Source organism: Podarcis tiliguerta, assembly GCF_965153285.1.
Source record: "Podarcis tiliguerta genome assembly, chromosome: 13".
In the NCBI taxonomy this organism is placed as follows: Eukaryota; Metazoa; Chordata; class Lepidosauria; order Squamata; family Lacertidae; genus Podarcis; species Podarcis tiliguerta.
In genome coordinates this window covers 15,556,943-15,581,455 of record NC_139546.1, presented here as the reverse complement: position 1 = coordinate 15,581,455, position 24,513 = coordinate 15,556,943, and the positions used below count along the sequence as shown (strand labels likewise).

At 44.9% G+C, this 24,513-nt stretch overlaps 1 protein-coding gene across 1 annotated transcript; it reads left to right on the top strand.

Annotated features, from left to right (window-relative positions):
• The first annotated feature begins 950 nt into the window (after positions 1-950).
• Positions 951-21,613, top strand: ODAD4 (outer dynein arm docking complex subunit 4). Its single transcript, XM_083407735.1, has 12 exons — positions 951-1,165; positions 2,484-2,615; positions 3,120-3,273; positions 4,314-4,375; positions 5,103-5,262; positions 6,877-7,101; positions 10,493-10,700; positions 12,903-12,989; positions 14,338-14,534; positions 16,677-16,777; positions 19,323-19,401; positions 21,023-21,613. Exons 1-12 carry the CDS (start codon positions 1,052-1,054, stop codon positions 21,334-21,336), a joined length of 1,833 nt encoding a protein of 610 aa, XP_083263861.1. The 5' UTR covers positions 951-1,051; the 3' UTR covers positions 21,337-21,613.
• Positions 21,614-24,513: the final 2,900 nt, after the last annotated feature.

Below are 24,513 nucleotides of genomic sequence, written 5' to 3'. Positions count from 1 at the left end.
AAGAATTCACTATTTATTTACCGTACCTAACTCCCTCTCTTGCTATGCCCATGCCATTTGGCAAGGCTGAATGTCACAGCAGCTGTAACGTTCTTTCATATGTGGTGGACTTGTAAAAGGGTAAAAGAATATTGAGAAATGATCCATGATGAATTGGAAAAAAATGTTCAAAAGTACTTAAACAGCAACAACAACCAGAGTCCTTTTTGTTGGGGATAATTCAGTGGGAAATTCCCAGGTGTCAAAAAAGGTTGTTTATGTATGCCACTACTGCAGCCCGTGTTTTGTTAGCCCTAAAATGGAAAACGAGCGAGGTCCCAACCAAAGAAGAATGGCAACTTAAGCTGATGGAATATGCACAGCTTGCGGACCTAACAGACAGAATAAGAGAACAAGAAGAACATACTTTTAGAGAAGATTGCAAAATGTTTATTGAATATATGGGGGGAAATTGTGTACACTTGAAAACGTTGGCAGCATTAAGATAAATTCAACAGTGTAAAAAGGTTTTGATGGATGTAATAATGGTTTAGTTTACCTAAAATATGCAGGGATTTATGATATGCAAAATGAACCATGGAAAGAGAAGACGGGAAGTCACTGATATTTCAAGGATGTTTAAATGAGTGTTCTAAATTGTAAAAGAGAAAATTTAATAAAATTATATACAGTATATAAAGAAAGAATGTCACAGCGGCTGTCTGCTGTGTTCTGTTGAAGAAGATGACGAGGACCCAGGCAAATCACACGCTTAAAAATGCTAAGAAAAAACTGCGGTGTGTCCAGGAAACAAGCGAAAGACCGATTTAGCCAACGACCAGAGACAGGAAGAGATTGGAATTTTGGTGGCAGCAGCACGAAAAGGAGGCGGGGCATCAGCAAACCAATCAGAAAGCGGTACACTAGAGCTCCTCCTCCCCGGCGGTCCTACGCCTTTCTCTTCTAAACCTTCCGAGCTTCCGTAGAGTTCCCGGAAGTGCCGCGGTTGCTAGGCTGCAGGTTGCTAGGCAGCGGCGTCGCGTCTCACTTGGGCCTTGCCCGGCTCCCAGGCATGGGGGACTCGGAGGGCGAGGTTTTGCGGGGGACCTTCCCCAGCCTCATGGCGGAAGGGACGATGCTGAGCCGGCGCGGGGAGCTTGCCAAGGCGCTGACTTGCTACACCTACGTGAGAATTGGCCGTGCTCGTGGGGCAGGAGGGGGGTGGGAAGGGAGGGAGGGGGCGAAGCTGGTTCGTGAATAGGAATGAAGGGAGGAGGGGACGTTGCCGCTGGGCACTTGGGGTCGAGCTGATGGTGTTTATCACATGGCCAGGCATACCTGGGACCCTCAGATACGAGAAGAAGCGCCTCCCCCCCCCCCCAATAGCTGCCAACTTTTCCCCTTTCTTTCGAGGAATCCTATTCGGAATAAGGGAACTTCCCTTAAAAAAGGGGGAAAGTTGACAGCTATGCTCCCCCCACATCTTCCAGATGTGGCCTTTGAGAAGCCCGATGTGTCCTGAGGGTATAAGAAGAGCCTTGCTGGATCAGGCCGGTGCATTCATTCATTCATTAGTAGAATTGTAGAGTTGGGAGGTACCCCAAGGGTCATCTAGCCCAGCCTCTTGCCATGCAGAAATCTCAGCTCAAGCATCCACGACAGGTGGCCATCCAACCTCTGCTACTTGTAGAGAAAATTACAGTGGTACCTCAGGTTACATACGCTTCAGGTTACAGACTCCGCTAACCCAGAAATAGTACCTTGGGTTAAGAACTTTGCTTCAGGATGAGAACAGAGATCGGGTTCCAGCGGCGCGGCGGCAGCGGGAGGCCCCATTAGCTAAAGTGGTACCTCAGGTTAAGAACAGTTTCAGGTTAAGAACAGACCTCCAGAACGAATTAAGTTCTTAACCCGAGGTACCACTGTAATGGGACGCGGGTGGCGCTGTGGGTTAAACCACAGAGCCTAGGACTTGCCGATAAGAAGGTCGGCGGTTCGAATCCCCGCGACGGGGTGAGCTCCTGTTGCTCGTTCCCTGCTCCTGCCAACGTAGCAGTTCGAAAGCACATCAAAGTGCAAGTAGATAAATAGGTACCACTCCGGCGGGAAGGTAAACGGCGTTTCCATGTGCTGCTCTGGTTCACCAGAAGCGGCTTAGTCATGCTGGCCACATGACCCAGAAGCTGTACGCTGGCTCCCTCGGCCAATAAAGCGAGATGAGCGCAGCAACCCCAGATTCGGCTATGACTGGACCTAATGGTCAGGGGTCCCTTTACCTTTACCTTTAGCACCATAATACAGGATCCATTGCTAAGAAATGGGGAATAGTGAAGGAACTGTGGCTTGCGAAGTGATTCTTGGCAGGATAAAAGCACATCCCAGTTTTTTGTTTTTTTTAGCACACCCCAGTTTTCATCTACGAAATGTTGGATGGTATATAATGATCAGTTAGCAGTTGTAAGTATACTTTTGAGACTGGGCATCGTGTTTTTGTGTGTTGCTAGGCCCTGCAACTCCAGCCAGGTGACAGGAACTGCCTTGTTGCCCGTTCAAAATGCTACCTGAGACTTGGAGATACAGAAAATGCCTTGAAGGATGCTGAAGCCTCCTTGGCAGCTGACAAAGGGTTTACCAAGGTAAGTAACCAAAAGGTGGAAAGGCCTGCACCAACCCAAAGGGTTCCCTTTCAAAATTTATTGTGGAGTATCTGGTTTGATGGTGGAAGGGAGTTATGGTTCTGTCTCCCCTCTTTTCTTAACCTAGAAGGAAAGAAGGGTAACTAATAACTTCCATAAAAGAACCCAACCTTCATGTCATTCTTTGTTCGGCAACTATCTTTCTAAACCATTTAGCATATTAACCAGGTTAGAAAATTCTGTTGCAAGCAAACCAGAGCAGAGGTTCAAAGGGACAGTTGGATTGGAAGGGAATCTCTTCAGTGGACTTCAAGCTAAGACCCTTCTTCAAGTTGTTCACATCTCAGAAATTATCAAACTGGGACAAGCAAGCTGCTTGAGTGCATTTCTTGAGGATGGTATTTTTTGTTTACTCGTATGAACAAGTTTACAATATATAGCTCTCTTATTGTCTATCTGTTCTTTCCCACCCCCCACCCCCAATATTTTTCCTCTTTGTTTCAGGGCCTATACCAGAAAGCAGAGGCATTGTACACTATGGGGGATTTTGAATTTGCCTTGGTCTATTACCATCGAGGCCACAAGATCCGCCCAGAGTTGCCACAATTCAGGTTGGGCATTCAAAAATCCCAGGAGGCAATTGAAAATTCTGTTGGAAGTAAGCCATGTGATTTTTTATTAGGGGATGGAATCTAATTGACTGTTAGACCTGAGCTTCAACTTGACTGAGAATGCATGAATAAAAGAGAAACTAACAACAAAGATAATAGGCTGTCTAAACTAGCTAAGCAGAGTGCAAGGCAGAGCAGAGCAAGGACCTTAGAGAAGGCATGAAGGTATTTTGCAAAACCAAGGACATATTTGTATCCCTTTAATTTTATTTGAATTGAATTTTGTCAATAAAGCAGACAGTAAAATAAACTCGAGATCACACATACAAGCAATCCAACAGAAAATCCTTTGAGTCTTCAAAGTCCAGGTAGAGATTTTATTTTTCATTGGCCATCCTATTTTCTTATCTATGCGCAATATTACTGAGCCTTTTTGATGATGGAGCTGGTCATGTGAAGCTCCTTTCAGAAAAAGTCTCAACCTCCAACTTCTATTTTAAAAGGCTTGTGTGCTACAGCAGTGAAAAAAGCAAAATCGTTGTTATTAGGGGAGAGATAAAAATAAAGGAAGTACCATAGGCTCTTACAGAAAGCTGTGGTTCATCTGCAGTTGGAATATTTTGTGGAGTTCTGGTCCAGGCTGTTTCTAGAAAAATGTCAAAGCTGAAAAAGATACAGAAAGGGGCAACTAAAATGATCAAGGAGTTCTAGCCTCTTCTATTGCACGGTTTTCATGCTGCTTCCGAAGGGGTTGCTTGCTAATGTTTTTGGCAGGTGATTTTCAGGGCCTTCCTGACTTCTTGGCTCAGGGATAGGCAACCTAAGGCCCTTGGGCCGGATGCAGCCCAATCGCCTTCTCAATCCGGCCCATGGACGGTCTGGGAATCAGCGTGTTTTTACATGAGTAGAATGTGTCCTTCTATTTAAAATGCATCTCTGGGTTATTTGTGGGGCATAGGAATTCGTTCATTTTTTTTTTCTTCAGAATATAGTCCGGCCCCCCACAAGGTCTGAGGGACAGTGGACCAGCCCGTGGCTGAAAAATGTTGCTGACCCTTGTCTTGGCTGGTGCTTTCTCTGTTTGTAGGCCCTTCTTCTGTGAAACTGGAGAACAGAGCAGACCTCTTCTTTCTGAGTCGCCAGGCAGAGGTATGGTCTCACCAGCTTTTCCTAGAATGGGTCTGTGATCCCTTCATTAGGAGGAAATAGAAGATATGGTAAGGAGTTCAAGGCATAGATATACCGTATTTTTTGCTCTATAAGACTCACTTTTTCCCTCCTAAAAAGTAAGGGGAAATGTGTGTGCGTCTTATGGAGTGAATGCAGGCTGTGCAGCTATCCCAGAAGCCAGAACAGCAAGAGGGATCACTGCTTTCACTGCGCAGCGATCCCACTTGTTGTTCCGGCTTCTGAGATTCAGAATATTTTTTTTCTTGTTTTCCTCCTCCAAAAACTAGGTGCGTCTTATGGTCTGGTGCGTCTTATAGAGCGAAAAATACGGTAGGTTGTTGCGGCGTGGGCACAGGAAGGATGTTTGAGTCTGCAGCTATTTGGTCTTTCTCTTGCATCACAATAACATGGTTCACACATAATGCTAAACTTTAGCGTGAACAAGTGCTGGTTCCCCGATGGAGAATCTTGACTGCAGTGTTCTTTTTGATCCTGCCACACTACTCAGGGCTAAGCCATGATCTGGCTTAATGTTACATCTGAATCTGGGCTTGTAGTTTGTCTCCCCCCACAGTTACAGTTTGGTTGAAGCTCATGATTTCTACCTGCTGTGCTGCTTTTCTTCCCACAAGAAGTACTGTAGAGAAAATGAGAAGTTTTTTCCCTTGCAAAATTTATTTTTTGCACTTTTTTATGTATGTGGCAGAGTAAAAGAGCAAAACAGAAGCTTCAGGTCAAGTTTCCTAAGAAGGATGCAAAGTACCTAGGCAGACAGGAGCCTGTGAGGAATGAGAAAACCGAACGGCAGCTGCTGGGGGAGCTCTACGTTGACAAGGCTTTTCTGGAGAAATTGCTCAAGGATGAAGGTTTTTGATTACTTCATTTGGCTAATGCTGGGCTTGGGAGTTTCAGGACTGCAAATGTCATCAGGCAGTCTAGCAATTACAACCCCCCTGTGAGGCTGACTGGGTATTTGCAGGAATGCAAGGTTTCTAAGGGATTTCCTAAAACAGTCATTTTCAAACTCTTGTTTCTGGGCTCTTCGATTTTAAAAAAAGACCACAAACTTCCTCAAAAGATGGCTTGCTCACTGTATTGGTCTTCCCCTGCAATATGAAACCTTAGAAACGTATTACCAGTTGGATACATGTTTGGTTCATGAGGGATGTTGTTGGAGTCCACAAGGCTTAGCCAGTGCTTCATGTCAACTGTGTGAATACCCTTGAACATGGATAGCCAACGTGGTGCCCTCTAGATGCTGTTGGACACCAACTCCCATCAGCCCCATTCTTCATGGCCAGTGGTCAGGGATGATGGGCGTTGTAGTCCAATCACACCTCGAGGGCACCGCATTGCTTACCCCCGCCCTAGAACGTGTCCCCAAATCTTCAACAACGCACAGAGTTTCCTAATAAATGAAGATTCTTGAAGATAAACCACCATGTTAAGGGTTGTAAGCAGCATCTGCCTTACAGGTTGTTTTGGTTTTAATTGTCACTGGTGCTGGATTGTGTTTTATGGTTTTATGATATTTTGATATTTCTTTATTATAGTACAGTCATACTTTGGAAGTCGAACGGAATCCATTCTGGAAGTCCGTTCAACTTCCAAAATGTTCAGAAAGCAAAGCATGGCTTCCGATTTGCTGCAGGAAGCTCCTGCAGCCAATCGGAAGCTGTGGAAGCTGTGCTGGATGTTCGGCTTCCGAAAATCATTTGAAAACCGGAATACTCACTTTTGGGTTTCGATCGTTTGGGAGCTGATTTGTTCAGGAGCCAAGGCTTTTGAGATCCAAGGTACGACTGTACTGTTTGCTGCTTTCGGAGCTTTCTGGCTGAAGAGTGGCAGGCAAATTCCGAAACCAAAATAAAAGCAGTGCTTCTATTCGCTGTTTACCTAGCCCTATAGCAGCATCCAATTACAAGTCACAAATATTACTTCATTACTGAAAATATGGCTGCATGCCTCCCCAACCTCTGAGCGGTATGAGATTCCAGGAGTTCCAGGCATTTGCCCAGGGTCTGTGTTTCCTTTTGGAAATGAGGCACAGCGGAAACTGTGGTGTCTTTAGGATATATGGTTTATTTACCCATATATACAACCTGAGCCTTCTATGGAGGGGTTCGCAGCATCAGCACCCCAAAGGGGTCTTGCTTCTCCCATAGCCAAAGCCTTGGATTCAAGCAGAAATCAGCCATGGCTTTTTTAACCTGCATCTTTCCCCTCTAGGTCACATGACAGCAAACTATGCCCTTAAAAAAGCCAACTTGGTTTATACAGATTAGAAATCTGGTACCCACAAGCTCATAACAATATGACGTCCACACAAAGTGGGGGACCACCTATGTGTTCCAGCAAAGAGAGGATGTGTCTATAAAGAGGCATCTTCCCTAAGCCAGTCATATATATGTAAATAATGTAAACTCTCCCTTTTGGTTTGTTTTTTAATCTGTCTGTCTCTGCCTATGGTCTCCCTGCAGACTTGACCAAAAGCACCACGAAGCAAGGGGTGACTGTTGGACGCCTGATCCAGGAAGGGCTTTCCTACCTCGATACCCGCACAGATTTCTGGCAGCAGCAGAAACCTATCTACGCCCGGATCAGAGACCGCAAGCTCATGCTTAAGAGATGGACAAGAGATCAAAAGCGGAAACCATCCGAGGTGGCCAGATACATCTTAAAGAGCATGGAGGACATTGATATGTGTAGGTGGCTCGGCTGAAAATGTGCTGGATGTTTTTTGTTTTTGTTTTAAACATTTGGTTACAATTATGCACAATGAAACAAAAGGGGGGGATGCAGATAAAAGGCCCCATGCACGGTTTCTTTGTTAAATTAACAAACAGGGTCAGATTTAAGGTGCTGCTTTTGACCTTTAAAGCCCTTCACGGCCTAGGACCCTCGTACCTACGGGACCGCCTCTCCCGGTATGCCCCACGGAGAGCCTCAAGGTCCATAAATAGCAACACCCTAGTGGTCCCGGGCCCTAAGGAAGTTAGATTGGCTTCAACCAGAGCCAGGGCCTTTTCAACTCTGGCTCCGGCCTGGTGGAACGCTCTGCCTCATGAGACCAGGGCCCTGCAGGATCTGATTTCTTTCCGCAGGGCCTGTAAGACAGAGTTGTTCCGCCTGGCCTTTGGCTTGGAGCCAATTTGATTCCCTCCCTCCCTCTCTTTCTTTTTTCTTTTCCTTCTCCTCCTGCGATGAGGCTACATTTTAATGTTCCATTATTTTAATGTTGTATTTTACTTTTGTTTTTAAGTTATAATCATTCATCTTGTTTTTATTATTGCTTGTAAGCCGCTCTGAGCCCAACCTTGGCTGGGGAGGGCGGGGTATAAATAAATTATTATTATTATTATTATTATTATTATTATTATTAAATACACCCACAAGGTTATTAAACATGAGGGAGCACCTGTAAATAAGAAAACCATATTATTATGATTATGATTATTATTATTGCATTTCTTTCTCCCCCCATTTATTTATTTATTTATACAAAGCAATAATCATAAAAAAATAATAATAATAATGTGCACCCCACCACCAAGAACATTCCTTTGTAACTATCCAACCTCCCAAAATTTCAACACCTCTTACGATGATTTGACCCCTTTCCGTAATTCTACAAACACCCTCCATATCTCCTCAAAATCCTTTCTCCTGCGTATTCCCCATCTTACCTTAACAGCACATGTTAATTTATCATGAATAGCTATAATCCCACACCTCTTTATACCATTCTTCCATTTTATATTTAGAATGAACTGATCCGCTGGGTCTTGTTCGTTTGTTGAACTTTATGAGTTACTTCTGTTGAAATTTACAATTTGATACAATGAATAGTATACCTTATTTATTTAAGAACACAGCCAGTTACGTCTCGTGTGTTTATTGATGATGCTTTACGTGACCATAGGTTTGTTTGTTGTTTGTTGAGAATAGACAGACAAGTCTCAGGCCCCTGTGGGGTCGTGTGAGGAGGCACCTCTCTCTGGGGTGGGGGCAGCTCAGAGACCAGGGGCGGTGGCAGTGGCTGCTCGGAGGACTCCCAAGGAGAGGGGAGGAGGCCGAGGGAACACTCCACAAGGGAGAGTGTTTGAAAAAGGGTGAGAGCTGCAGGCAAGGGGTGACATTACTGGGCTCCTGAGCCCCACAGGGGTGCCGCTGAAAGAATGTAAATGGTCAAGGGAGCTGTGGACTCAAAAAGGTTGAAAATCTCTGCCCTAATTTAGGGCAGTGTGGTGTAGTGGTTAAGAGTGGTGGACCCGTAATCTGGTGAACCGGGTTCGATTCCCCGCTCCTTCACATGCAGCTGTTGGGTGACCTTGGGCTAGTCACACTTCTCTCAGCCTCACTCACCTCACAGAGTGTTGGTTGTGGGGGAGGAAGGGAAAGGAGATTGTTAGCTGCTTTGAGACTCCTTAGGGTAGTGATAAAGTGGGATATCAAATCCAAACTCTTCTTCTTCTTCTTCCTCTTCTTCTTCTAGTTTATGTTGCAAGCTGCCCTGTGATCTTTGGATGAAGGGCAGTATATAAATTTAATAAGTAGCGATAATAATAGCTGTCACCAATAGCCATGTGGTAAATTCTTTGTAGTGAAGTTGTGGACGATGCTTGTCCCATAGATTCAGGAGTGAGAGTTGTAAGGTCATTGGTACAGAAGTCTTTAAGATCTTAGACAGTTCCTGATACACAGGAGTCAGAAACATTTTTACAATTCCATTTACTGGCCAATACGGTAAAATCCAAATCTGTTTCCCCGAAGCATTTTAAGACCTGTGAGGGGTCCCATTGATTCAATCAATTCCCTATATATATAACAGGAAATATGCTGACTTGAAATAACAGATATTAATGGAGATATTTGTTTGCCCCATCAAATAAGAATTGAATTGTAGCACTCTAGGCAGGATGTTCTGAGCATGAAAATGTACTTTTCTAAACTCTCACATTCCACAAATATATATAGGCTTTAGAATTTCATCTGACTCCTGTATTAACTGAGCTTAGACCCCAGAGGTGTAAAAAGTAAGGTGTTGTGTATTTGAATTCTTGCTAAAAAACAAAACAAGAGCCAGTACCTGTATGCGGATTCTCTGGAGGTAGCCTCTCTCTTATTCTATACGGACCCAATGAAATACAGTGGTGCCTCGCAAGACGAAAAGAATCCGTTCCGCGGGTCTTTTCGTCTTGCGGTTTTTTCGTCTTGCGAAGCAAGCCCATTGACGGAGTAGCGCTATTAGCGCTATTGACATTTTAAGGGCTAAAAATGGCTTTTTAAGGGGTGGGGGATTAGCGGTTTTGCTGCTAAAATGCTTTTAGCAGCTTAGTGATTCAAAATAAGGGGTTTTGGAGCAAAAAAAAACCCCGAAAATTTTCGTCATTTTTCGTCTTGCGAAGCAAGCCCATAGGGAAATTCGTCTTGCGAAGCGCCTCTGCAAACGGAAAACTCTTTCGTCTTGCGGGTTTTCCGTCTTGCGGGGCACCACTGTATAGAACAAAACGGACTCAGGTTGGTCTATGTAGTCAGGTCACTTTCATAGCTTGAAAGAAAAGTTGCCTTTTCTTTCTGAACCTCTTCCAGGGATTACAAGGAGCAAGCCCCCAAATCCATTTCAGAAGTCACCAGAGTTTCTGCTTGCATTTGCAGCAACTGTTTCCCTCGATGATAAACGGTAGATTACATAAACATTTGGAAAACGTATCTCCAGGTAAAATGGACTTGGTTGTCGAGAATGGGAAAGACCTGTACCTGAACTATTGCCAGTCAGAGTTGACCAATAAGAGAGACCAATGATCTGACTCCTTACATTGAACTGTAGACAAATCACGAGAAAGAATTGTATTGCTGGGTCAGGCTAAAGGTCTCCTCCTTGTTTGGCATCCTGTTTTCAGTAGTGACCTGGCAGATGGTAGGAGCTGGTGTAAGTGCTAGCAAACAAGATGGATAGTGAAAATAGGTAATGTGAGATGCCATTTTGGAGGGGGAGGGTGTCCAAATTTGGGATAACCTAATGAATTGGGGGTAGTTAACATACATCATATGAGCACACACTTTCTTCTTCTTTTTCTTCCCTTCCCCGTCAAGTGTTGACTAGCGGCAGCCCTGAAAGAAGCTGCCAGAAAGCTGAACAAGTGCTGAAAAAGATCCAAGGCTGGTCTGACGAAGAGATCCCCAACAGGAGCGAACTGGTTGGAAACCTCTACAGCTGCATTGGAAATGCTCAGATTGAGATGGGGAACATGGCAGCAGCTTTGCAGAGCCACCAGGTGGATCTGGACATTGCAAAAGAAAAGTAAGGAAGGCCAGCCTACTCCTTTTGAGGCTGCTTGAGTGCCCGTTCCATGCTGCCATCATTTAGCCATAGCTGTGTACTCTTTATTTCAGGACAGGAGTTCGGAATGTGTTGAATTGTTCAAATCTCAGTTTCTGCTGGAAAAAGAGGGGTAGGGGAACGCTTAGGGTTTCTAGCCCTTATGGTTGCGTAAAAAATGGATGCAAGCAGTGCCTGGTGATATCCTCTGAGCTGGAGATGACAGAATTGGGCCTACCTGTTGGCAGAAGAGGCTCCGGTACTCTGTACAGCTTCCCCAATCCAACAGAGTTGGAGAATGTAGCTCAGGGGTCCCCAAACTAAGGCCTGTGGGCTGGATAAGGCCCGAGCGACTTGTTTATCCTGCCTGTGGAGACCCCTGCTGCCGCCGCCCACTCTTACCAGCGCTGCGCTGCATGGCTGCCCACTTCCGGGTCAGAGGAGCACAGGAAATAGCTTGTGCACATGCGCAAGTATTATTTACGCATGTGCAAGCATTATTTCTGGTGCACATCCGGGTCAGAGGAGGCCTGTGTACATGCACACAAGCTATTTCCAGTGCTCCTCCGACCCAGAAGTGCACCAGAAATAGCATGTGAGCATGCGTATGGGCATGCGCTCCCCCACCCCCCGGCCCGTCGTGCGATCGGTGCTGGAGACACCAGCCCGAGGCGTGGTAAGTTTGCTGGCCCCTGATCTAGCCTGACAACCAGTTCCACAAGCTCTCCCCATCCTCTTCTCTCCCCTCTCCTATTCCTTGTTCCAAATGCCTGTGTCTTTGAAAACCTTGTTTTCAGGAGCAGGATAAACAGAGACTGGCAGATTTGTTTGTGTTTTCCTTAGAAGGACACACGCTTACCAGCATTTCGAATGTTAGTTTAGTATTGCAAGATTCAGGTAGGTAGCCGTGTTGGTCTGACATAGTCGAAATATATATATAAAAAATTAAAAATTGTCCGGTAGCACCTTAGAGACCAACTAAGTTTGTTCTTGGTATAAGCTTTCATGTGCATGCTAGGTTATTTGTCCTGCTTAGGGCTTACATCAGAAGGCCATGAAGCAGGGGTTAGTTGCAATGTCAGTCAGGGCTTCCTAGTAGCTGAGCCCATAGACTGGGTGCTTGGAATAAGAGGCTGATAGAGGGGAGAGTGTGGTGATGAGGAGGAAAACTAGCCACAGGAACAAGTGTATTTCTAGTTCAGCCAGGGCATGGTCTCAAGTCGATCAGGTCTGTGTGTCTTCAGTAGGAGACCTCCTGAGAACCATAGGGAACCATATGTATGCTGTCTAGAAGGAAAGCTAGGATACAGACTACCCATACTGTCAGTTAGTATTAAGTGGCCTTAACTTGCCTTCTTCTGACCCGTGAGTACCAGTCTTTCCAGAATTGCAAGCACTAGGGTTCCAGTTTGTAATCATCATCATTATCTCTGGGTGAGCCATGAAAGCTACTGATAGAATGATTGCGCTCTCTAGCGGCTAAAATGTTTATGGCAAGCCATTAAAATCAAAGTCAAATCACTATTCCTTGCCATATTGCTCTCCTAGAATGTGAGCATCCAAATTCATAGGGATATCCTCCCCCAGGGAAGGTGGTGCTCCAAGCAAGGTACAGATCTGTTCCAGAATCCCTGACCTACTGCAAATAAATCACGTTTTAAAATCAGCCTCTTCCTTTCCTCCTTATACACTTGTTTCCTGCTTTCTTAGTTGTTTTCTTTTGTTTCTTCCCAGTTTAGCACTTTAGAGTAGAATCCAGCAGATATCTGCTGTGTCCTAATGTCCCTCCATTTCCTACCTTGTTCCTTTGTCTCTGGACAAATTCATGATTCAAATGGCTTTATAACACCCCAGAAAAGCATCGTTGCATTTTAAAGATGGCTCTGCAGCACAGTTTTTGGGCAAATTCCCCTGTGCCTATATTTTAGATTGAAAGCGGCTTGTGGCATGGATCTCCCACCTTCTTCGTTATCCTCTTTAAACTCACACACACACAGCTTTCGTTTGGTCCATAGACCTAAAATCCTTTAAACTGCTACAAGCACTGACAATGAACTGTAAATTAATACATACAGCTGGGGCAACATTCAGGGGCTGGGGAAGGAGGGTAGGTCAGAAACCTCTCGGGAAATTTTGAAGTAGCAACCCAGCTTTCAGATCACTCATTTTTGCTTCTTCTTGCAGCAACCTGACTGACGCCATCTCCAGAGCCCTTGACAATATTGGCAGAGTGCATGCCCGCATGGGCAACTTCCAGAACGCCATTGACACGTAGGTGGAACCCAAAGAAAAATAGTCAGGCCTCCATGCCTCTTGCATATTTAAGGATGGTCTCCTAACGCATCTGCCTTACCTTCATTCTGTAAACTGAAACTGCTTTTACTCTCATTCAAGGGATTTTTGGAGTTGTAGCATTTGGAATGGATGAAGGACCTTCAACAGCGGGTGGCCAGCCGCCCCACAACTGTGCTGCTCCTAAATCTTTTGAAAGAAGCAATGGCATACTTGACACACACACACACATCTTGACACACAGGGATGATTTTCTCCCATACTTCTGCTACATGAGGATGAAGGGATGGGAGTTTCGGGGGTTGGGTCATCTAGATTCTACAGAATGTAGAATCTAGGGAAGGGATTTCCCAAGGGGTGAGGGGCATTGAAAACTGTGAAGGTCAGGCAGGTACAAAGAATAGAAGGGTACAAATAGAGGTGCCATTAGTTGCCATCTCTCTCCCCCCCCCATCCCACCAAGTGCCTTTTGTCTCCATCCCTGGCCTGCTGGGTACCAATTCTTAACTTGGGGATGGGAAATCTGTGGCTCTGCAGATGTTGCTGGTGTATAACTTCCCATCATCCCTGAGCCTCAGGGGGCCTGACAACCCTAAGTAGCATCTATAAGGAAATGGAAAGTTAGGGCCAAGATCCTGTGGAGGGCTGAGTGCACTCTTAAACGGCTTTTGCAATGCATACCTGAGAGTCTCCACCCCCATCGTTCAGCCCGGACACTGAGATCCAGCTCCGAGGGCCTTCCAGCAGTTCCCTTATTGTGAAAAATGAGGTTATAGGGAACCACAAAGAGGGCCTTCTTGGTGGTTGCGCCCACCCTGTGGAACGCCCTCCCTTCGGATGTCAAGGAAATAAAGAACTATTTGACTTTTAGAAGACATCCCTTGTACAGTCATACCTCGGGTTACAGCCACTTCAGGTTGCGTTTTTTTCGGGTTTCAGACCACCGAAACCTGGAAGTACCAGAACGGGTTACTTCTGGGTTTCAGCGGTCGCGCATGCGCAGAGGCGCTAAATCGCGCTTTGCGCATGTGCAGAAGCACCGGATCGCAACCCGCGCATGCACAGACACACAGACATGGGTTGCAAATGCTGCAGGTTGCGAACGTGCATCCTGTAGGGATCACGTTCGCAACCCGAGAGTCCACTGTATAGGGAAGTTTTTAATGTTTGATGTCTTACTGTGTTTTAATTTGTTGGAAGCCACCCAGCACAGCTGGTGTAACCCAATCAGGGAAGAAGCCCTGGTCTTGAAAGAGCCAGGAAAGCTACTCTTCAGACCTTAATTATTTCCACGGTTCGTTGCAAAATTCTGTTTTATTTCGAAAAGCTGGGAAGAAAAGATTCCACTTGTGAAGAGCAACCTGGAGAAGACTTGGCTGTTCCACGAAATGGGCAGGTGCTACCTGGAGCTCAACAAAGCGGCGGAGGCTCGGGACTTTGGCGAAAGGTCCTTGCAGTGTGCAGAGGAAGAAGGAGACATTGAGTGGCAGCTCAACGGCGGTGTATTGGTGGCACAAGCACAAGGTGAATCGCTTTGCACAAACCCTTTCTTCACTAGCAGGGTCTGTGTGAGCTCCACGAGGCTCTAGGGCCACTCCCCCCCCCCCCCCATAGGAGCAGGCTAGGCAATTGCCTGGAGTGCCAGGATCTAGGTGGGGAGGCTGTTTTCCTGAAAAAGAGAGCACATTGGGAGATGACTACTAGAGACAGCTTAGCATCTTGTCAGCTGGTTGTTGTTTTTTTAAAATCTCCTGCATTTAAAGGGACACAATCTCTTATGGATTTCTGTTTGCTCCCTAGAGCATAGACACTTGTTCAAGAGGAAGTGGTGGGTGGGTGGGTGGGTGGGTGGGGGGGAGTAGCATATTAAGAACAGAAATGAATAAATTATATTCTAGTCAATTCTGTTATACCTAAGGAAGTTAGATTAGCCTTAACCAGAGCCAGGGCCTTCTCAACACTGGCTCCGGCCTGGTGGAACGCTCTGTCTCATGAGACCAGGGCCCTGCGGGATCTAATTTCTTTCCATAGGGCCTGTAAGACAGAGTTGTTCCACCTGGCCTTTGGCTTGGAATCAGTTTGATTCCCTCCCCCTCTTTCTTTTTCCTTTCTCCTCCTGTGAAGAAGTTGCATCCTAATGTTTTAATGTTGTATCTTAATCTTTTAAATTGTATTTTAATCAACTTGTTTTTATTATTGGTGTTAGCCGCCCTGAGCCCGGTCTTGGCTGGGGAGGGCGGGGTATAAATAAATTATTATTATTATTATTATTATTACACTCCTCAGGACACCGGTGTTTGGATATGTTGTGCAAAATTGTTTTCATTTGACATGGGCAGCAAATAATTTGGCGGATCCAGAGTATAGAACTAGAATTCTCACTCAGACCTTCACATGCTGATGGGGGAAAAATTTTGAATGCTTTGGTTCTTGTTCCTCAAACCAAATGGAGCTTTGGACAAGGGCATGCAATTGCTGGGGTGAATGAGAGAAATCAAACAAAAACATTGTGTTGGATCCTGTAATGAGAATTATGCAAATGTCCACCCCCTGCTCCCAAGTTAAAAAGAAAAATCCTTTTAAAAAATTAGGTGTGTTTTTTTTTAGTTTTGCCAATTTCTGCCCGGACACTGCTTCCGACAGCAGTATTCTGAGTATGTCTGGAAAATTCCGGACGTATGGCAACCTTATGGTATGGAATATTCACAGTCTGGGATTAAAATGCTGGTTTTAGTTTGCTGAAGGAAACTCATGGCTGGACTAAATTATGCATATTTAAAAGTATGTATGCTTATATTGCCACCAACTCACTTAATTTACCGTATTTTTTGCTTTATAAGACGCACCAGACCATAAGACACACCTAGTTTTTGGAGGAGGAAAACAAGAAATAAAATATTCTGAATCTCAGAAGCCAGAACAGCAAGAGGGATCGCTGTGCAGCGAAAGCAGCAATCCCTCTTGCTGTTCTGGCTTCTGGGATAGCTGCGTAGCCTGAATTCATTCCATAAGATGCACACACATTTCCCCTTACTTTTTAGGAGGGGAAAAGTGAGTCTTATAGAGCAAAAAATACGGTAATTTGTTTACAGTGCCAAAGATGGTATCTAGAATATTTTTAGCAGGGAAGAGACTACATTGAACTGAGGTGTATAAAGTCCAGAATTTGTGGGTTCAAACTGTGTGGCCCTTTCCCAAATTGTATGAATGTTCATGAATCTGCAGTTTAGGTTTGTGCCCAGTACAGTAGACGTTACACACCTAGTTCCTATGCAGATATTGCATTCACATATCTGGAACATCAAGATGTAATATGTGTGCCCAGGTGTCGGGACAGGGGGGACAAGAAAGACAGGGATCCTACTTCCCAACCGCACTTCAGTGAGAGTCTGCACACATATAAATTTATTTTATTTGAGCCTTTATTGCTTCATCCTTAGGTCAACAGTAGTAAATGACAATCTCCCACCCCAATAAAATAAAATGAACGCAGATGGAATATCCTGGGGTTTGGGGACTGCATCTTACATGCCTTATCCTAGAGAGTTCCAGTAATCAACTGACAATATACCACATGTTTATTCGTATAAGTTTCTTTGAAGTCTATATCTTGTGTTGAAGTTGATTATTTCTTGTGCTTCTTCTTTAAAAAAAAACCACACACAGTGAAACTGGAAGATTTCCAGTCAGCAGTCACCTACTTTGAGAAGGCTCTGGAGCAGGCGAAACGTATCCATAACGTTGCTGCTATGCAGGCGATCATTATTGTAAGTGGTCGACTATAACCGGGCGGGGGGGGGGGGGTAGGTGGGAGATGACATGGTCAAAAAAGGGGGGGCAAGGGGAGACCAAAGGGACCACAGTGGGGAGAGCAGGATATTTTGTGCATGTTGTTAGGTAAAGTACATTTCTGTGGGAGTGAATTCAATAGTTTAATTGCATGCTATGCAATTAAAAAAATAAAGTACTTTCTTTTTGAAATATACTCAGAGTTGCAAAGTGATTTCATGCTCTTTATTCAGCTCATAGTGGTGAGGAGGAATGAATGAATGTCCCCTCAAAGTATCTGCTTTATATACATTATTTACACAATGGGCTGCACATGATTGGCTAATTCTGGAATTCTACTGTAAGCCAATCAGGTTGTGGATTCACTTATATCTGGAGCATGATTGGGTGGTTCCTGCCACCAATCATACTGCTGCATTGTTCTAGGACCAATCAGACTGCTGCATTCTGAATCCTTTTGTTCTAGGACCAATCAGACTGCTGCAATTTGGATCCTATTGTTCTAGGACCAATCTGACTGCTGCAGTTTGGATCCTATTCAACTCAGTACATAATACTTTTCTTGGTCCTGAATCTTTCATTGTTCAGCTTCATCAGATGTTCCTGGGTTCTAGTATTATGGGAAGGAAAGAAAAAGCTTCTCCTGAGCCACACGGTGCATAATGTTATATATGTTTTATCATGTCCCCTCTTGTTCGTCTTTTCTCTAAACTAAAAAGTCCCAAATGTTGTAACCTTTCCTTCCAGGGCAGTTGCTCCAACCACTCTATCATTTTTTTGCCCTTTTCTGAACCTCTTCCAGCTCTATAATCTTCCTTTTGAAGTGTAGCTAACTGTACATAGTATTCCAACTATGGTTGTATGCACAGATTTGTATATCTGTGTTTGTTTATTGAGTATTGCTATATTCAGTATTGCATTACAATATTGGCAGTTCTGTTTTCAATCCCTTTCTAAATTATTCCTAGTATGGAATTCACCCTTTACACAACTGCCGCACATTGGGTCAATGTCTTCATAAAGCTGTGACCCCAAGGTCTCATTCCTTGTCCAGATCTCATGGGCATATATGTGAAATTAGGATTTTTTGTCACAGTGTGCATCATTTTACACTTGCTTATATTGAATTGCATTTGCCATTTTACTGCCTGCTCACCCAGTTTGGAGAGATCCTTTTGTGGTGCTCCTTGTCACTCCTGTACATTCCTGTCCTGAAGAATTTGGTATCAGCAGCAGACTTGGCTATGTTATTTCTCACTCCTAAATCTAGGTCTAGATAATTGATAAAACGGTTAAGAAGCACAGACGCAAATACCCACCCTTGGGGAAATTCCACTTTCTACATCCTGCTAATGGGAGAACTGTCAATTTATTCCTCCTTTCTGTTTTCTGTTTCTTAACCAATTACTGATCCATAAGAGGATCTCTCCTCTTGATCCATGACTGCTAAGCTTATTCAGGAATCTATAGTGTGGTACTTTTGTCAAAAGCCTTTTGATAATCTAAGCCAGGGTTTCCCCAACTTGGGTCTGTTTTTGGACTACAACTCCCATCATCCCTAGCTAGCAGGACCAATGGTCAGGGATGATGGTAAATGTAGTCCAAAAACAGCTGGAGGCCCAAGTTTGGGAAAGCTTGGGTCTAAGCACACAGTTCAGCTGGATCACCTCTACAGTGGTACCTCGGGTTACATACCCTTCAGTTTACATACGCTTCAGGTTACAGACTCCGTTAACCCAGAAATAGTACCTCAGGTTAAGAACTTTGCTTCAGGATGAGAACAGAAATCGTGTTCTGGTGCCGCGGCAGCAGCAGGAGGCCCCATTAGCTAAAATGGTGCTTCAGGTTAAGAACAGTTTCAGGTTAAGTACGGACCTCCCGAACGAATTAAGTACTTAACCCGAGGTACCACTGTATATACTTCAGGACATATGCTAGTTATATGGAACCTTCTTGTTAAGCGGTAATGTACCTCTGAATACCAGATGCTGGGATAAACTATAGGAGGAGATTGGATTCATATTTTGCTTGTTGACTTTTCAGAAATATGTGGCCGGTCACTGTGGGAAACGGGATGCTAGACTGGACGGATATTTGGTTTGACCCAGCAGAGATATTTCTCTGATATAACAGCTATGCATTGGTTCTTGTGTCTACCAAGGGGCCCCACATAATTCAAACAATATTACTGATTCATTTATTCCCCCCCCCATAAATTACCTGACAGTTCATAGCCATGACACCTGCAATTCACCTGATCTGACAACAACTCACCTGACCCAACCTCATCTCTGCTACCCTTTTGTCATCTGCTGGGTTTCAGGCAACTAGGTTTGCGCTTTCAGGTGTCTCTCTTCTCTGTGTGAACCTCTTGAAGAAGAAGAAAAAACAGGATTTCGGTCCTGTCCCCAACAAATAGTCCTATCTTATGGCAATGCCACTATATGCAGATGGCAGTAGTGGGAAGAGAGACTGAGGCCTAACTCAAATTTCCTATTTAAGATCCCCACCTTATTTTTGCAGGCACTGGATGAAGCCAACAAAGGATTCATCAAAGAATTGAAAGAAGAACAGAGGCTTGAAAGGATGCGTGAGTTGAAAGGTTGGTTCACATACCAAGCTGTGTACAGAGGATTTCAGGCCCCCTATGGTCTATCTTCATTTCCAGGGTGTATACACGCAGACATGCTATCCAGCCGATTGAGGAGATTAACTGGGTCTGAAGTAATTTGGGGTGTTTGTACAGTGGTGGGCCCGGCATGTGGAGCACGCTTTTAGAAAAACCTACAAGAAAAGGTGCTTCATTCCAGAGATTAAACCTAGAAAGTGTCAAAACACAGATTGCATCAAGAGCCTCCCTAGCACATTTTGAAGAATAAAGGTAAAGGGACCCCTGACCATTAGGTCCAGTCGTGACCGACTCTGGGGTTGCGGTGCTCATCTCGCTTTATTGGCCGAGGGAGCCGGCGTTCAGCTTCCGGGGCATGTGGCCAGCATGACTAAGCCGCTTCTGGCGAACCAGAGCAGCGCACGGAAACGCCATTTGCCTTCCCGCTGGAGCGGTACCTATTTATCTACTTGCACTTTGACGTGCTTTCGAACTGCTAGGTTGGCAGGAGCAGGGACCGAGCAATGGGAGCTCATCCCATCGCGGGGATTCGAACGGCCGACCTTCTGATCGGCAAGTCCATACCATTTTCCCAGGCATATAATCGTTGTGCTGTCAAATAAAGAAAAGAGAGGCAGATAAAGAAAACTAGTACTTAAAGCCCCATGCCCTGAACAAATGTTGATTACTTCAGGGGCAATTCATCATGAATCCCCCTCCACCTTGTTGAAGCAATAAAATGCAGAAAACCTGAGGAAGCTTTTAATTAAAAGCACAAAAGACCCCCCCAAAAAAAAAAAACCTCAGTAGCCCATGTTGAAGAAACAGGCACTGCAATTAGACTTTAATTTTAATTGGAAAAAATTAACCACAAATCAACTCTTTAAAAACAGTAAGAGAATGGAAAACTAAACAATCATACAGCAATTTGGTAACTATCTTGTCTGGACGCTCTGCAAAAAGAAGTGACTAAAGGATGGCAATTTCAAGGGAAAGGGCTAATGTGTAAACATCCTTAACCCATATAACCCATATGAATAAAATTCATCCAGATGTTTTGCAGTATTGTATCAAGACTAACCTGTAGGTGGTAGCATTTCTCCAGTTTCCTTCTTGTTCTTATCCAGCAAATGGATAAACTCTCTCCTTTTGTTCTTGGCTAATCATAGGTTTTATAGGTTACTTGAGTTTAGCCTTAAATTTTACTGTTAGCGATGTACTCTGATATTAGTAGCCTGAATGTCATCCTGCATCCCTTTTCTAGAATAATAAAAAATAGAATTTTTGAGTCTGCCTTACACACCACACTCCTCCCAACGCAGGAGTCTTCCACATCTCTAGTCAAAGAGCAGTCACATTATATCAAGACACCGAGGAGAAGGCACACTATCTGTCTAAGCTCTTGCAGAAGTTCTAAATGGGAAGCGAAACCCATTAACCGAGTCTCCCCATTGGCCCAGCCACAAAATTTGCTATGATTATAGCCTCAGGCAAACTGCCTTGTTGCCACAGTCTGTAAAATGGGGTGAATGCCATAAGACCATAAACTGCGAGGGTAGAAGCGAGCTAAGAAATCTTAGGTAGGATCTTCTCTGAGATTCCATTTCTTTCCCAGAGTTAGAAGATGAGGAGGAGGAGGAAGAAGAAGAAGAAGAACAAGAGGAGGAGGAGAAGAAGAAGGAAGATGCTGGGGCTGCAGACACAGGAGAGCGTACATCAAAAAAGCAAGAAGAGGAAAAGGCTGGGAAAACTGAAACTGAAGGAGAGAAACAGGTATCAGGCAAGGAGGGCGGAGAGACACTTGCACCTGAAGACGGGGAGAAGAAGCAAGAGGAGGAGGGAGAAAAGTCACAAGGAGAAAGCAGGGGAGGAAGTCAGAAAACAGAAGAGGACGACACAGGAAAGTCGGGTGAGGACATTCCAGGATGAGGCCTGTGAAAGCTTGCCCTTGGGAACTCTTGGTTTATAACTCTGGAAGTGTCTTTTCCATGGTGTCATCTGTTTTGCTCCAGATGTCTTCTCCCCAAGCCACTTCCGGTGCCTTCCAGGGCATTCAAAAATAACCATTTTGCTTTCAGGTAGTTTCAAGGGGGCTCTAAGAATGTAGGGAAACTTGCCATTTTATGTAAGACACCCCAAAAAGCTACTATTTAAGTAACTTCAGAAGAAGGAACTGTTCTAACCATTAAAAAGCCTTCAAATGCTACCTGTAGTGATATATTTTGTTTTCACTGACCATCTTAAACAACTGAGATTAATCTTAATTGCAAGCTAGATAACCGATTAGGGAAATCCTTCAATCAGTTAATGCCATAGTGCTAATGTAAGCAAAGGAACAAGAAACTTTTTTTTAAGATGCTGGGAAGAAGTTCACCTGTTTAGGGCCTGAGAGTCACCCATAAATGCATGCAGGGAGTTATGCATTTAGGCATTCAACTGAGGAAAATACAGTAGGTAGTGGTTTTTTTAAAAAATGTTGCATTGAACAAAGGCCTCACATTGGAGCCATTTCTGCATGGTCTGGAGCGATGCAGTTCACCAGAGCTATTTAGAAATCTAAACTTCAAAACATGCCTTTCTGTCCAGCATAAGGGCAGAAGGCACACTCTTTTTTCCACGTGGCCTAGCGAATCATTGAGAAGTATACATATGTACACATGCATTGAAGTTTGCAAAAAGAGGTATTACTGTAAATCATGGCAATAGTGGGCACCTGGGTCCACAAGTATTTCTTTTTGGCATGCTACTTCTTTGGCGTGAGTAGGGCAGTTGCAATTCTTGCGGGCATTCAAATGTAGCAAATGGAGGTGGTGGGAATGCAGGTCATAGATTTGTGTGGCTTTTCCTCATCTTGCTCCCCAAATACAAAAAGTTTTCAGAACTCCAGAATGCTTGCACCCTGCCCAAGTAATAACGGTGTAGGCTCTGCAATGGTGTAGACAATGGGCCATTGTCTATATACACTGGTAGAAAGCAGGCAGCACATTAATTAGATCAATATGTCCAAAGCTATTGCTAGCTAGGGCTGAGGGGAATTGTAGTCCAAAACATCTGGATGGCACTAGATGTGTGTGGAGGGAGGGGGGAGCTGGTCTAGTAACCATCTGCTTAGAGAGACATCTCTTCAGACCATCTACCCACCTTTTTGCAAATTAAACTATGCAATCCATACCGTAACATGTAGAGTACAGGGGGAGAAAACACACACACACACACACACACAGCAAAACTGTGAATTTCTTCCAGGTGCCTGTGGCAAGTGAAGGTGCGCTAACATTTCCCTCCTGTCGGTATCCAACTATCCAGGGATAGGAAACGGGTAATTTCTTCATATATTAAAATATACTTAGTATATTAAAGGTGCTGACTTTTAAGCCCTAAACGGCCTTGGCCCAGTATACCTGAAGGAGCGCCTCCACCCCCATTGTCTAGCCCGGACACTGAGGTCCAGCTCCGGGGACCTTCTGGGGTTCCCTCACCGCGAGAAGCGAGTTTACGGGGGACCAAGCAGAGGGCCTTCTCGGTGGTGGTGCCCGCCCTGTGAAACGCCCTCCCGTCAGATGTCCAGGAAATAAACAACTGTCTGACTTTTAGAAGAAGTTTAGGGAAGTTTTTAATGTTTGCTGTTTTCTCGTGTTTTTAATATTCAGTTGGGAGCCACCCAGAGTGGCTGGGGAAACCCAGCCAGATGGGCGGGATATAAATAAATTATTATTAGCCAAAGTCTGGTGGTTGTTGTTTTAAAGAATCAAAGTGCCGCTCAGGCCGTTTTAAGAGTTGCAAGATCATAAAACGTATATGAGAAAAGGGCAATTGGTATCATCAGTGAGGTTTGCAACAAAATCGTTATAGTGTATCTTCCTTAAAAAGCAGAGCATCCCTTTCAGACCGGGATTCCATCCCCATGTTTCTTTCCCAACCACCACCATCAAGCTTACATTACCAATCTACTAAAAAAAGGTAAAATTCTCGATCTGCTAAAGCGTGCTCGGTCCTTACTAGGCTGCTTTATTTTCTTGGGTCAGCACGACGAAGCACCGCCTTTGGGGCGCAACATTTTCGTAGGATGCCTCCCTTCCTATTTCTTCACTTTTGGCTGCAATCCTGGCTGGCTCTCCTCCTCCAGAGTTGCCTGGGGCGATTGCTTTTCTTTCCTTCTCAGGACCCCTGCTGCGCCGAAGAAAACATATCCCTCCCTCCCAGGGCCGGATTTAGGTTTGATGAGGCCCTAAACTACTGAAGGTAATGGGGCCCTTTATATGTCCAGCTGTCCTTTGTCAACAACAAATTGTCGCTGTTTTTTGTGTTGAATAGATGCTACATGGTAATTTCTGGACCTAATAGGTATCTCAAGCCAGTGCACATGTTGCCATGCAACTAGTCCATGCAGAATGTAGGCACCCTATACAGTCATACCTCGGGTTACAGATGCTTCAGGTTGCGTTTTTTTGGGTTGCGGACCGCCGAAACCTGGAAGTACCGGAACGGGTTACTTCCGGGTTTCAGCGGTCGCACATGCACAGAAGCGCTAGATCACGCTTTGCGCATGCGCAGAATTGCAACCCGCGCTTGCGCAGATGCGGTGCTGTGGGTTGCGGACGCTGCGGGTTGTGAATGTGCATCCTGCACGGATCACGTTCGCAACTCGAGCATCCACTGTATATAGAAAGGAGCAAAGCAGTGATATTTTAGGGAGCAGGCTAGCAGACGGGGCCTATGACTTACATCACAGGAGCCTACACAACACAAAACACTGTTGCTGTATGTAGGTTTTATTTTATTTGTTTTTAATCTTATGTTTTGGAGATGTGCATCCAGCTTATTTTTTCCTTTAAATGTTTTTGGGGGGCCCCAAGAGAGTGGGGCCCTAAGCTATAGCTTGTTTAGCTTATACGTAACCCCTACTTCTTCCTTTCGGCGGCTCCCGATAGTATTTTTTTAAGCGGGGTTTCCGCAGAAACCTGAAGCCAAGCAAGCGGCCTCTGGGGGGCAGCGCGACCCGCGCTCCGCTTCCGCGCTCTTGCGCCGCGAAACCGCGCCTTCCCTCCTGTCGTGCCAGGCAGGGACTCGGGGGGGCGTGGCTTGCTCCTCCTCCCCTCACTCCCG

What these genes read in the sequence shown, in the direction of transcription:
- ODAD4 (XM_083407735.1), top strand. Translation starts at nt 1,052, where the DNA reads ATGGGGGACTCGGAGGGCGAGGTTTTGCGGGGGACCTTCCCCAGCCTC. An exon ending in CTGGACATTGCAAAAGAAAA is followed by an intron (nt 10,701 to 12,902) that starts GTAAGGAAGGCC and finishes TTCTTCTTGCAG; the next exon opens with CAACCTGACTGACGCCATCT. An exon ending in AAGGATGCGTGAGTTGAAAG is followed by an intron (nt 19,402 to 21,022) that starts GTTGGTTCACAT and finishes TTTCTTTCCCAG; the next exon opens with AGTTAGAAGATGAGGAGGAG.